The 12,633-nt window shown below is 51.7% G+C and overlaps 3 protein-coding genes across 6 annotated transcripts in view; 2 read left to right on the top strand and 1 right to left on the bottom strand.

The window, feature by feature from the left end:
- The window catches only part of Phyhd1 (phytanoyl-CoA dioxygenase domain containing 1), a 19,820-nt gene extending 13,566 nt beyond the window's left edge, over nt 1-6,254 (top strand). Inside the window, exons 6-11 of one of the 4 annotated variants that reach the window (XM_005346139.1) lie at nt 436-498; nt 1,051-1,072; nt 4,587-4,715; nt 4,797-4,901; nt 5,673-5,802; nt 5,903-6,254. In XM_005346139.1, the coding sequence (XP_005346196.1) occupies nt 436-498; nt 1,051-1,072; nt 4,587-4,715; nt 4,797-4,901; nt 5,673-5,802; nt 5,903-5,948 (495 nt within the window). In that variant the 3' untranslated portion in view covers nt 5,949-6,254. Of the gene's footprint in view, nt 1-435; nt 499-1,050; nt 1,073-4,571; nt 4,716-4,796; nt 4,902-5,672; nt 5,803-5,902 lie in introns of all 4 variants that reach the window. The other 3 variants (XM_026778883.1, XM_013355675.1, XM_026778884.1) reach the window with 3 other exon arrangements.
- Nucleotides 6,255-9,362: 3,108 nt separating this feature from the next.
- Nucleotides 9,363-11,403, bottom strand: Dolk (dolichol kinase). The gene has a single exon (XM_005346138.2). It carries the CDS (start codon nt 11,107-11,109, stop codon nt 9,499-9,501), a length of 1,611 nt encoding a protein of 536 aa, XP_005346195.1. The 5' UTR covers nt 11,110-11,403; the 3' UTR covers nt 9,363-9,498.
- Nucleotides 11,404-11,500: 97 nt separating this feature from the next.
- Nup188 (nucleoporin 188) overlaps nt 11,501-12,633 on the top strand; it is a 55,629-nt gene continuing 54,496 nt past the window's right edge. Inside the window, exon 1 of the mRNA XM_005346137.2 lies at nt 11,501-11,545. Coding sequence (XP_005346194.1) covers nt 11,514-11,545 — 32 coding nt within the window. The 5' untranslated portion in view covers nt 11,501-11,513. The remainder of the gene's footprint in view (nt 11,546-12,633) is intronic.

Genomic DNA, 12,633 nt, shown 5'->3' with positions numbered 1-12,633 from the left:
GTGAGTATGCGCACACACATGCATGAACAGGCCATGTGTGTGCATGTGTAAACAGGCTGTGTGTGTAAACAGGCTGGCAGTGTGCATGCACGAACAGGCTGTGTGTGTGTGTATGTGTGTGTGTGTGTGTATATGAACAGGCCATGTGTGTGCATGTGTAAATAGGCTGTGTGTGTGAACAGGCTAGCAGTGTGTGTGTGTGTGTGTGTGTGTGTGTGTGTGTGTGCCCGTGTGTGAGCAGGCCAGCAGTGTATGTGTATGAACAGATCAGCAGTGTTTATGGATGAACAGGCCCTGGCAGTGTGTGTGAATAGGGTGTGTGTGAGTGTGTGTGTGTGTGAACAGGCCCTGATGGTGAGTGTGAACAGGCTGTGTGTGTGAACAGGCCCCAGTCGTGTGTGTGAACGGGCTGGCAGCGTGGCTTTCATCTTCCAGGCTCTGGTCAGAAGCGTGGGCCTCCAGATGCCAGTGGTGGTGCAGAGCATGTATATCTTTAAGGTGAGCGCTGCAGCCTCTCCACACCTCGGTGTACCCTCTGTAAGATGACAGGCCGCACACTCAGCCTGTTACAGACTGTAACGGACTGTTACACTAGGCCAGGAACTGCTGGAACTGGGGTTAGGTTGCTGGAAGAGCATGCAGAGGCAGCCTTTGGCTAAGGTGCTTGGCACCACATAGATGCTCAGTTAAAACCACTTTTCCTTGTTCTGTTGACTGCTCTGCTCTCAGCTCTCATGGTCCAGCTCAGTGCTACCTTCCCTCCCAAAGAAGCTGTCCAAATCCCCTGGGGAGAGAGCTGCCTATACACAAAGGCTTCAACCTCAAGTCTGTGGAAGCAAGCGTGTTCTGTTTTGTGGTCTTGCATGCTGGGTGCATGCTGCCTCCGAGTAGACCTCAACCCCTGCTGGGTGGGGTGGTTTCCCTTTGCAGCCCTCCTAGACTACAGTTGCTCAGTAGATGGGGCTAATGGGGGCTGCAGGACCTATAAGACTCAGGTCAAGCCCCTCTCTACTGTCCTCTGCCTTACCAGCCCCTTGCCCTCTCTTACAGCAACCTCACTTTGGCGGCGAAGGTGAGCTGAGACTGGGCTGCTGTGGGGGCCAGCAAAGGCCTCAGGGTGGAGAGGGGACATCAGTGGCCACTGGGTGTGTATGAAGGGAGGAAAAGCTCTTTCTGCAGTGTCTGTGGAATGGGCAGGAATTTGGGCCAGGGCAGCCACCTCCCATCCCTGCCTGGAACAGTAGACTGGACGGGGTCTCTAGAGCCCTTGAGAAGAGAACCCTTGGTCATTCTCTCTGAGATTTTATTTTATTTGCCAAAGACTAGCTTTGTCAGGGGTTCAGGTCCCAAAGAGAAGGTGGGAGAGGAGGAGGAGAAGTAGACTCAGCAGTGTTTGTTTTAAGAGTACACCTTTTATACTCTAGTTGCACATAGGATTAAATGGGAGAAAGGGGCCTGTGAGCCAGGCTGTGGTTTGAGATCAGGGATTGAGGAATCCAGCAGCACTGACCTTGACAATAGGCACCAGTCACTAGTTAACCAAAGACTACCAGTTCCTCTTGCCAGAGAAAGACTGCTTTAGGGAGTGGGAACTCTCCTCAAGGCCCCAAGGGAATGGAGGACCTTACCCAAGTGCGTGACCTCGGGAAAGGACTTCTGGGGACCAGAGACTGTACTTTAAGAGCACTTCCATTCCTCAAGGGGATAAGCACTGGGCTGTTTTCTAAATGTCTTAGTCTTACTCCAGGCCTGCTCCCACATACCATTCCCCAAAGGGAAGGTCCTGATTTCCTATTATATGCTTATTAACTGAACTCTTGCCCTTAATGACCTCAGGCTCTGGATCTGAATTGAAGGCATTTCATCTTGGGATCAGGCCTGTCTAGCAAATCTCTAACTTTCCTGTTACTCGTTGTGATTAGGAGGGCACAATGGGATTCCTGGTTCCGAGGTGGCAGGGATTTCTTTCCAAAGAATTATTTTATCTTATTTATTTATTTCTTAAATGATTTTTAAAGGTTTATTTATTATATATACAGTGTTCTGCCTGCAGTCTGGAAGAGGGCACCAGATCTCATTACAGATGGTTGTGAGCCACCATATGGTTGCTGGGAACTGAACTCAGGACCTCTGGAAGAGCAGCCAGTGCTCTTAACTGCTGAGCCATCTCTCCAGTGCCGAATTATTTTATTATTTTATTTAAAGAAGCTGCTGTTTTATACATTTTCATCCTTTACCAAAGCCTGCACAGAATTTCCCAGAGGGAAAGGCCTAACAGTGAGAATCATTACAAATGACAGTTAAAAGGTGCCAGAGCGGCGTGGTCTGCAGTGTCAAAATGTCAGAACTTGGTCAAGCAGTAGTGCTCACCGTGCAGTCCACGCCAGTTTTTGTTTGTTTTTGTTCGAGTAGCCCTGGCTGTCCTGGAGCTAACTCTGTAGACTCACAGAGATCCCCCTCGTCTGCCTCTGCAGTGCTGGGATTAAAGGCAGGTACCACGATGCCTGGCTTAAGAAGCTCGCTTTCTTTTTTATTATTTATTTTTGTATGTTTGTCTGTGTGAGGGTGTCCTCACTGGACTTTCAGACAGTTGTGAGCTGTCATGTGGGTGCTGGGGATTGAACCTGGGTCCTCTGGAAGGGCAGCCAGTCTCTTAACCACTGAACTAGCTCTCCAGCTCACAAATCTGTGTTTTTTATAACCCTGCTCCCAACTCATGCAGTTCAGGGACTCCATGGTGAGTCAGTGCCGTTCTTTTCACCTCTGTTGGCTACCCAGGCAGATTGCTGCAGACCTGCTCACGGGCAGCTTTCCTTCTTGCCTGAGACCCGGGCTGACTCCTTGTGGACAGCCTCCTCCTTCACATAGCCCCTCCTCTCCCTGTACCTGCCCTGCCTATGTCCTGCACATCCAGTTACATTGGCCATTTTTTTCCCCTCAAAGACTTTGAAGCCCCCATGATTGGACACACTCCTCTGGATAACATTGGGGTTTTTAAAGGTCTTCTCAAAGTTGGGTGCTTAGAATGCACAGTGACCCAGGAATGAAGGTGAGTCTGGCACCCCGTTACTTGACGCTGGATACTAAGCTCCTCTGTCCAGTGGCTTATCCATCCTGGGCATGCCTGACACCAACATGGGGATGCAAATGGGCTGGAGTTGTGTCTCCTGACTAGTAAAACAAGAAACTAGCGCTGGGACACAGCCCTGTAATCCTGGCTGCTCTGGAGGACTGAGCCTCAGGAATTTACTGAGATCAGAAGCAGAAAGAAAAAGAGGGCTGGGAGCCAGGCGGTGGTGGTGTATACCTTTAATTCCAGCATTTGGGAGGGAAGGCAGTGTGAGTTTGAGGCCAGAATAATCTAGAGTTAATTCTAGAACAGCTAGGGCTGTTACACAGAGAAACCCTGTCTCAAAAAGCAAAAACCAAAACAAAAAACCAGGGCTGGGACTACAGGTCAGTGGGAGAACACTTGCCTTGTATGCAAATATGGATGCTATCCTGTAGGAGACAGGAGGACCGAGAGTACCAGGCTACATAGCCAGGCCCTGTCAAAAAATGAACACAACAAAGAAATGTAGTGGCTTGGTCATGCATGGTCAGTGCCTTGCTCGGCTTATATGTCTAGCTTATGCTACTGGCAGGCCACTTGGTGGTTCGAATCTGCTTGCCCCTGGTCAAGAAGGATGGCTTCAGTGATGTGGCTGGGATTAAACAACACCTACTTCTTAGCATTACGAGGTTATGTAAGGTTATGGGCCTTGTGAAGCAATGTTTTTTTTTTTTTTTTTTTTTTTGGTTTTTCGAGACAGGGTTTCTCTGTGGCTTTGGAGCCTGTCCTGGAACTAGCTCTGTAGACCAGGCTGGTCTCGAACTCACAGAGATCCACCTGCCTCTGCCTCCCAAGTGCTGGGATTAAAGGTGTGCGCCACTATCGCCCGGCCGTGAAGCAATGTTTTAAAAGGTTTATATGTTTTTTTTTTTTTTTTTTTTTCGAGACAGGGTTTCTCTGTGGCTTTGGAGCCTGTCCTGGAACTAGCTCTGTAGACCAGGCTGGTCTCGAACTCACAGAGATCCACCTGCCTCTGCCTCCCAAGTGCTGGGATTAAAGGCGTGCGCCACCATCGCCCGGCTAAGGTTTATATGTTTTATGTATATGGTGCCCTGTCTGCATGTATGTCTGCAGGCCAGAAGAGGGTATTGGATCCCATTTTAGATGGTTGTGAGCCACCATGTGGTTTCTGGGAATTGAACTACAGGAGCCCTGGAAGAAGTCAGTGCTCTTAACCACAGAGCCATCTCTCTAGCTGTCTCTCCCATACTAGGCAATTTTAATAGGTTGTCTTAAAGAAGCCTTTAGCAGACCTTTGAGGCAGGCTAGAGTTGGAACCACTCTAGAGTTGATTAGATAGAAACTTTCAGGGGTGTAATCTTTTTCCCAGAGCTTGTAGGCCAGGCAGTAGTGAGACTCTTCACCGGTGATAGATAGGTTGGCCCTGGGAAGATTATTGAATGAGAACCTGGCCAAGGTGAGGTGGGCCCTGGCCAAGGGCCTTGTACCTCACCCCCAGGTGGGTCTATTACAGTGTCCCCTCACCAAGATGCTACCTTTCTGTACACGGAGCCCCTGGGCCGCGTGCTGGGTGTGTGGATTGCCATGGAAGACGCCTTGCTGGAGAACGGCTGCCTCTGGTTCATTCCTGGCTCCCATACCAGTGAGGGTCTATCCCTGCCCAGCCTACCCCCAGGGAGAGGGACGTATGAGCATAGACTAAAGGCTCCATGTTCGTTCACAGGAGGGCTGTCAAGAAGAATGATCAGAGCCCCTGCGGGCACCAGCTTCCTTGGGTCAGAGCCAGCCTGGGATAACAACCTCTTTGTGCCTTTGCCAGTACGGAGAGGTAGGTGGGTTGCCGAGCAGAGAGCCAGACAGCCATGCCTGGAGGTCTGTGTTTGTCCCACCCTTGGCATCCAAAAGACTCATTGGTGCCTGCTACCCAAGGGCTATGAAATTGCAGAATGGGAGGTGGGGTGCTGGTACCCGGCTTGGATGTCAGCAAGCAGTGTGCTTCCAGCAGGCCTTCGAGGTCAGGCTAACACCCAGACCGTCCAGGGGCCATTTCTTGGGGGTAGACGATTAAATCTCTGAGCCTCTGTTCTCCCAGGTGGAAGGCAGTGTGTGCAGATGTTTACAGGGAATCTGAGGCACACAAACACTCAGTGTGTGTTGCCGGGGACTGTCTGCTTTTTCTGCTGGAAAGGGAACACTGGGTTCTAAGTCATTGTCACCAGGTCCCCGCTGACTGATTCCCCACCCAGGGAAAGGAGGGCCCTTATTATTATTGTCTCTTCGAGACAGGCTTTCTCTGTTTTTGGCTGTCCTGAAAAAGCCAGGCTTTGTAGCCCAGGCTGGTCTCAAATTCATTGAGACCCTCTTGCCTCTGCCTCCTAAGTACTGGGTTTAAAGGCATCAGCTACCATGCCTGGCCTGGGGAGGCAGGTCACAGTGGAGGAGAAGACTCAATCCCAGGGGAGCCTTATCTTGTCACAGGCGTGAGAGCCTGAGCTTCTGTAGATGCGAACAGAAAGGGTGGGGACACTTCACCCTTTGATGGAGGAGTGCTGTGGGGGGGGGCTGCTGGTGATTGCTGGTAACTGAATGGTACCCCAAGGGGGTCTGGTCCTGATCCATGGAGAAGTGGTGCACAAGAGTGAGCAGAACCTCTCCAACCACTCGCGCCAAGCATATACTTTCCACCTCATGGAGGCTGCGGCTGGCACTGTCTGGAGCCCAGAGAACTGGTAGGTGGCAGAGTTGGTAAGTGACTCAGAGACTCTCCAGAGAGGACCCTTAAGGCTAGACACAGTGGTCCTTTAAGGCCACCTCTTGCATTCTCTGCAGGCTCCAGCCCACGACTGAGCTGCCCTTCCCACCACTCTACGTCTAAAGGCCCTGGCAGGACCTGGTTCCCCCCAGAGTGAAGCTGTCAACACCAGGGCCACTGGGGCTGCAACCCAAGGGTACATCTTCCTGTGTGGGCTTTCTTTCTGATGACGTCTATGACCCTTGGTCCAGCAGACAGGGAGCCAAGAAGCAGAAGCAAAAGGGCAGCAACCCAGGCTGGATGCAGGACTTCCTCCAAAATTTTGTCTCTGTCACCTTTCTGTCCTAACCTAGCCTTCCGAAGTGGAATGATTCTGGTTGAGTTCAGTGTTCTCTTTGGTAAAGCACTGAGTAAAATGACTTCACAAATGTTTCGTGTGTATGAGTGTTCTGTGTGTATATATGTCTGTAGCGCCTGTGAAAGCCAGAAGAGGTGTTGGATCCCCTAGAACTGGAGTTGCAGATGGCTGATGCTGTCACGGTCTGCAAGAGCAGCCATCTTTCCAGCCCCGACAAATGCCTTTGAACACAGCTTCTCCATCTGTCCTTCTCTGACCAGCAGCCCTGCAGAAAGCCATCAAGGCACTCCGCCCTGCCTGGAGTGGTCACACAGCAGCAACTCACTGTGCACAGGCTTCTTCTCCAGTCCTTACAAGGAGAGAAAAGTGTTATCTGTGTTTAGGGACCCAGGACTTGACCAGAAAAGGGCAAATGACCTGCACAAGTCACACAAATGCTTAGCTCTCCCGTCCCTCCAGGCCTGAGCATTTAACCTCCAACCCTTTGTACTCTGCTGGGAAGGAGAAAGAACCCTGGGGCTAAGAACCCAGTCTTGATGGTTGTGTGTCTGAGGTCAGCTTGTTCTCCAGTCTAGGGCCAGGTCCTTCCTCTGTCAGGGCCTTTTCATTCCTGTGTAACAAAGAGGTCAGTGAGGGCCTCCCAGGGCCGCTCTTGTGCATATGCTTAGCAGCACCTTCTAGAAGAACTACTAGATCCTGATCCTGCTTAGCTGAAGACTGGCCAAATACTGGAGATGGAGAGGACAGAGAGGAGTTAGCTGCTACAACCACTAACCCCTGCCTCCCTTTTTTAAAGCAAAAAACATCCTTTTGAGCTCAGCTGTAGGATACTTACACAAGGCCCTGGGCTCCATCCCCAGTGTTCACAGGTTTTTTTTTTTCCTTGGGATGGTTTGTGTACCCTTGGTTGTCCTGGAACTCACTCTGTCGACCTGAAGCTCAGAGATCTACTGGCTTCTACCTCCTGAGTTCTAAATTTAAAGGCACGCAACACTACCACATCTGGCTTGAAGACTTTTTTTTTTTTTTTTTTTTTTTTTTTTGGTTTTTTGAGACAGAGTTTCTCTGTGGTTTTGGAGCCTGTCCTGGAACTAGCTCTGTAGACCAGGCTGGTCTCGAACTCACAGAGATCCACCTGCCTCTGCCTCCCAAGTGCTGGGATTAAAGGCGTGCGCCACCACTGCCCGGCTGCTTGAAGACTTCTTTTCTTTCTTTTGGATAAGTGTTTCTGCCTGCATGCATGCCTGTGCATCACATGTGTGCTCAGTGTCTAGAAGAGGGTGTCAATCCCCCTGGAACTGGGTACTCCAGGGTATCGTTTGCTGCCAGCTGGGTTCTGGCAACTGTCTTAGCAGCTAAGCCATCTCTCCAGCTCTAACATGGGACCAGTACTTTTATCCACTGAGCTAGCTTAACACCTTTTATGAGGAGTATTTTGAGCAGGGTATCATGGTGCATGCCTTTGATCCTAGAGGGGAGGCACAGCAGGCAGGAGTTGGAGGCTAGCTTATTAGCAAATTCCAGGCCAGCAAAAGCTATGTAAGACTCTATCCTCTATATAATATTGAGACGGCTTTTCATGTAGCCCAAGCCAACCCTGAACTTATTTTGTAGCTCAAAATAACCTTAAACTTGTGATCCTCCAGCTTCTACTCCTGAACACCAGGATTGTAAACTTGCCTTCCTCCCTTCCTCTCTCCTCTCTCCTCTCTCCTCTCTCGCTATTTGAGAGGCTCAGCACAGTCCTATATTCTCATTCATCGATTCATCGTGGCCTTGGCAGCCACGTTGGTAGCTGGGTCTAGTCCTCTACCAACTGGAAAGCCCAGCAGAATGCTTGCAAGGCCAGCCAGGGAGTTGGTGAGCAAGCTGGTGCTCTTTCTCCAACTTTGGGCCACCTCCTTTGACACAGAGGAGAGAGAATGAAGACAGGACTAGTACTTCCCATTGGCTTCAGAGGAATGGCCCAGTGCTCTAAGGGAAAGGGCTTGGCTGTGATTCCCAGGAAGAGACTTCAGCTTGCTGGAGTCCCATTTCTAGGTTCTGGCCTTGTCTCCCTCCTCTTGCCACGCTGGGGGAAGGCCTTGGGAATCCTGCTGTTATCTTCTGATGGCAACTGCCCATTTTAGTCAGTGTCTACCAAGTTCTTGCCACAGGGTCAGGCTCTGTGCAAACCCTGGGAAACATGGAGACTCAGGTATGGAACGAGACAGCCTGCGCCCACACCTACAGAGGAACTGTTAGGAATTCTGCAGAGACTTCTCAGCCTCTGTGGATCTGGACTCTGCACCAGAAGAGATGGATCCAGGTTTGGACAGGTCTGGAGTGTAAGGATTGTTGGGTTGGTCCTTCTAGATATGTTCCTCTCCTTTAGGCAGCAGAGGCAGGGTGGGACCTTTCGTCAGCCTTTCTATGCACACAAGTTGGCTATGGCTCTCTTCGGTTCTTCCTAGTCCAAGCAGGAGACACTGCATGTATTCAGGTCTTTGCTCTTGGGTTTTCCTCTGAGTGAAGCCAGGAGATGAAAGGTCACTCCTGCTTCCAAGTACAACCTATCTTCCTCCTATCTTCCCTGGTTTTTTTTCTGAGGCAAGTTTACTCTTGGGCAATAGTGACACTTCCCTAACTGATTTCTGGTCATAGGTGGGTCACAGGCTGAATATTTTAAAAGTATGTGACATCCGTGGAGGCATGTATGGGCCAGCACACATGTGGAGGTCAGAGGGCAACTTTGGGGAAGCAGTGCTCCCCTTTCACCTTTATATGGGTTCTAGGGACTGATCTCAGGTCCTCAGCCTTGTGTTGCAAGTACCTTTACCCACTGAGCCATCTTGCTGGCCCCCAGACAGAATACTATGGATACCTCATATACCTCCTCTTAGTAGAGAATAGTATCCTTATTCCCATCTTACAGGTAGAAGAATTGAGGCTCAGACTCACCTAGGGCTGAATGGCCAAGCATTCTGACCAGATGTGTTGGACACCTGACACCTAAGCATTAGGCTTTCTGCTCTGCTGCCTTCAGGGTCCACTCCAACAATGCCCTCCCCAGACTACAAGATGGGGGCTTTGCAGCATATTCAACTTCCCTGAATGGGTGTATGCCTTTAAGCCTTTTTGCATTCTAATTATCAGCAAAATAAAACCAAGAGAGCTTTGCTTGTTTATTTTAAGTCTGAATCAATTGAAAAAAAAAAACAAAAACAAAAACCAAATCTGCTTTTCACCCCTAGGTTCTTGGCATTCAAGTGGCTATCTGCTGTGAGGACCATTCGTTGTTTCTCCCTGTTTCCTCCATCCCAGCTGCTACCACCACTAGGCCATCAGCAAGATCAGTAGGTAGAGAGGCAAAAGGAGATTGTCTATCTGAGTAGTGTACGCTTCCAGGAGGGACACGGTACTGATGGACCCCAAAATCCAAGCATAACTGTAGTTCAGGTCTACTCCACTGTCAAAGATTAAGATCAGAGCTACAGAGATGATCTGTGCAAATATAGACGTCATAGTCCCCTCGAATGTTTTCTTAGTCCCAGGCCAGCGGATTTCTCCCATGGTGCTGCCAAATATGGAGGCCACAGTATCACCCACACCCACAGCCAGGACTCCCGCATAGGGGACCAGGGCTCTTGCTCCTCCCAGGCTGTCCTTTTGTGCACAGGGCCTGGGAATCAGCCAAATGGGAAGAGACATGCCCAGAAGCAGATAAATGTGTGTTAGGATGAGGGGTCCACTGTCTCGTTCATCCAGGAAGAGGGACAGAAGGCTCCGCAGAGTGTGACCCAAGGGCTTGATTCGGAAATAGCGCACATACTCCAGGAAGATGAAGACTGCCAGACATATAGTGGCAGCCACATACAGCAGTGGCCGGTCAAAGACGATCCCTGGGATGTAAGTGGCTACCACAATGAAGTGAAAATACTTTCTGGTAATGGTAGGAGCCCTGTGCTTCTTGGACTCAGAAGATGATCGCTTGGCATTCTGGTACAGCACCACCAGGCAGGCCATGGTGGCCAGCAAAGACCAATACGCTAGGAGGTAGATGCGAGTTTCTGTGTAGAAGAGGAACTGAAGAAGCCAGAGCAGAGGGTTCCTACGAATGAGCCAGTGCAGCCAGGGCAGAACCACACCAAGGCCTAGCACACAGGTCATGAGATGGAAGAAGATGGAAGAGGCCCAAGTGCCTGAGTCCATGAAGACAAAGAGGGTGCTGAAGAAGACACCCATGAGCACCATCCCTACCACCACCACCAACAGGAAGAAGTCCACTGGGTCCCCTTGGCTTTCAGTCAGAGAGCGCTTGATGAGTTGGTTGAGGACGAAGCTAATGGCACCCAGTACCAGCAGTGCCTCTCCAGGAGTGAAGCACCGGGGCAGCAGGTACAGCAGGATCATGTTGAGATAAACAAATATCAGCAGGACTTCCAGGACCTCGATCACCTCGCCCACACTGAGGGAGTGCTTCATAATATAAATGATAATGCCTCCGGCCAAACCCGAGATGGCACAAGTATTGGTGGGCACAGGGCGAGTGATGCCCAGGGCCAACACAGAGGAGAAGAGGGCCACTGCCATGCCAGTGGCTGCAACCACAATGCCGAAACGCTCGAAGTACGGGTTCCCCGCAGTTTGGCAGCGCTCCTTCATGACCAGCCCAAACAAGGGCATGACCATGGAGGCCGGCAGTAAGCCACTGTTCGCGGACGTTCGGAACTGGAAAACGGCATTCCCCTGCTGGAGCAGCCGGTCCCACTTGTACTGGACGTAGAAGGCCTGCACTGAGAGGGCCACGGCGCACCAAGAGTATCGGTCCCACACCACAGCATGGATGCTCAGCACCACTGCGAACACCACTGCAGCCTCCGCCAGGACCGACCCGCTCAGCGGAAACCCAGACTCCGGGACTGGGGGAGGGCACTGTCGGGTCATGTCTCTAGGTCTGGGGCTCTTGGGGAAGCTTGGTGACTAGGGACGCCTTGGCCTCTGAGGCCCTCAAGCAGCCAAGCAGAAGTGAAGCAACTTCACCCAGCCAGCAACCTTCTCCAGCTTCCAAAAGGGTGCTCCACTACGGGCCACTGTGAGGCCTGAGAGCCGGAGCCCAGTCACCCTCCACCGCTTCCAACCTACGGTGTAGCAGACGTTTGCACTCTTCACCTCTCACAGGTTCCACAGCCTCCACCGCGGACACCACTCAGCCATGGGCAGCGCCATCTTGACAGCCCCATCCTGGGCCCGTCCCGCCGTCACGTGACGGAAAGCACCGCCCCTCGTCGGATGGTGCGCTGTCACGTGGGCCTGGCGTATGGGGGCGGGGCTGGGACGCGCGCGCGAAGATGGCGGCTGCCGCCGGTGGGCCGTGTGTGAGGTGCGGAGTGGGGCGCGGCGGCGGCGGGGGTGGCCGTGCGGTGCCGGGTGGGCGCAGGGCGGGAGTTGGGAACGGGATTCGGCGGCAGTGGAGGAAACGAGCCCAGGCTGGGTGGACGGACACCCGCCGGGGCGGCAATTAGGTCCAAACCGTTCCCTCTCGCGGAGCTGAAGACACTTCTGGAGCGGGCCGATCGCTCTCCCTTCCTTTTCCGCGATTTCTATGCCTCATGTCTCCCCACGTTCCCGCGCTTCCTCCACCACGCTCCCCGTAGGCACTGCTGGACATCTCGGGGTCGCCTGGAAGACACCCCCACTCCCGGGCCCCGCGCCCAGCCCCGCCTCGGGTGTGCCTTGCCCACGCCGCGGGTTCTTCCCGCGGGCATCCTCAGTTCCCGCCTTCTTTTATTTTTGGCTGATGCCGGTATTGATTAAATCAACAGACATGACTTTATCTTCCAAGCGATTCCGGGTGCTGTGCCAGCCCTCGGACACAAGATGAATTGTTACCAAACAAGCTCACAGTTCTCACTTAGAAGTGCTCGTTTTGTTTTGAGGCTAGGTCTCTTGTACCACGGGCAGACCTTGAACTCCTATCCTCTTGCCTTTGCCTTCTTAGTGCGGAAATTACGGACGTGAATTACGAGCCTTGCTTGTCTTTCTTTAAAGAGCGCTTACTAGCGCCAGATCCTGGGAAAGTGCCTTGCATGCCTTATCTCATTCATTCCTCACATGTAGGCGACAGGCGCCTCCTGTTACACACGACACAGAAGTCCGATTCAAAAGGTAGTTCCCCGTCTGCCCCTTGTGATAATCCTCAGGAGGATTCGGATGCAAGACTGTCAGACTAAAACCATAACCAGGCCTCTGTGCTCGGTACATCTTCCACATTGTAGACGAGACAACTCACTCCTAAAAAACTTAAAGCTCTCACCTGGAACTGACTCTGCTAGCTTTATTTGTGGTCTTGTTTCCCGAGGAACTCTTTTTTTTTTTTTTTGGTTTTTCTAGACGGGGTTTCTCTGTGGCTTTGGAGCCTGTCCTGGAACTAGCTCTTGTAGACCAGGCTGGTCTCGAACTCACAGAGAT

This window comes from Microtus ochrogaster, chromosome 4 (genome assembly GCF_000317375.1).
Source record: "Microtus ochrogaster isolate Prairie Vole_2 chromosome 4, MicOch1.0, whole genome shotgun sequence".
NCBI classification, from domain to species: Eukaryota; Metazoa; Chordata; class Mammalia; order Rodentia; family Cricetidae; genus Microtus; species Microtus ochrogaster.
The sequence above is the reverse complement of the archived record's forward strand: the minus strand, read 5'-3'. Positions and strand labels throughout refer to the sequence as shown.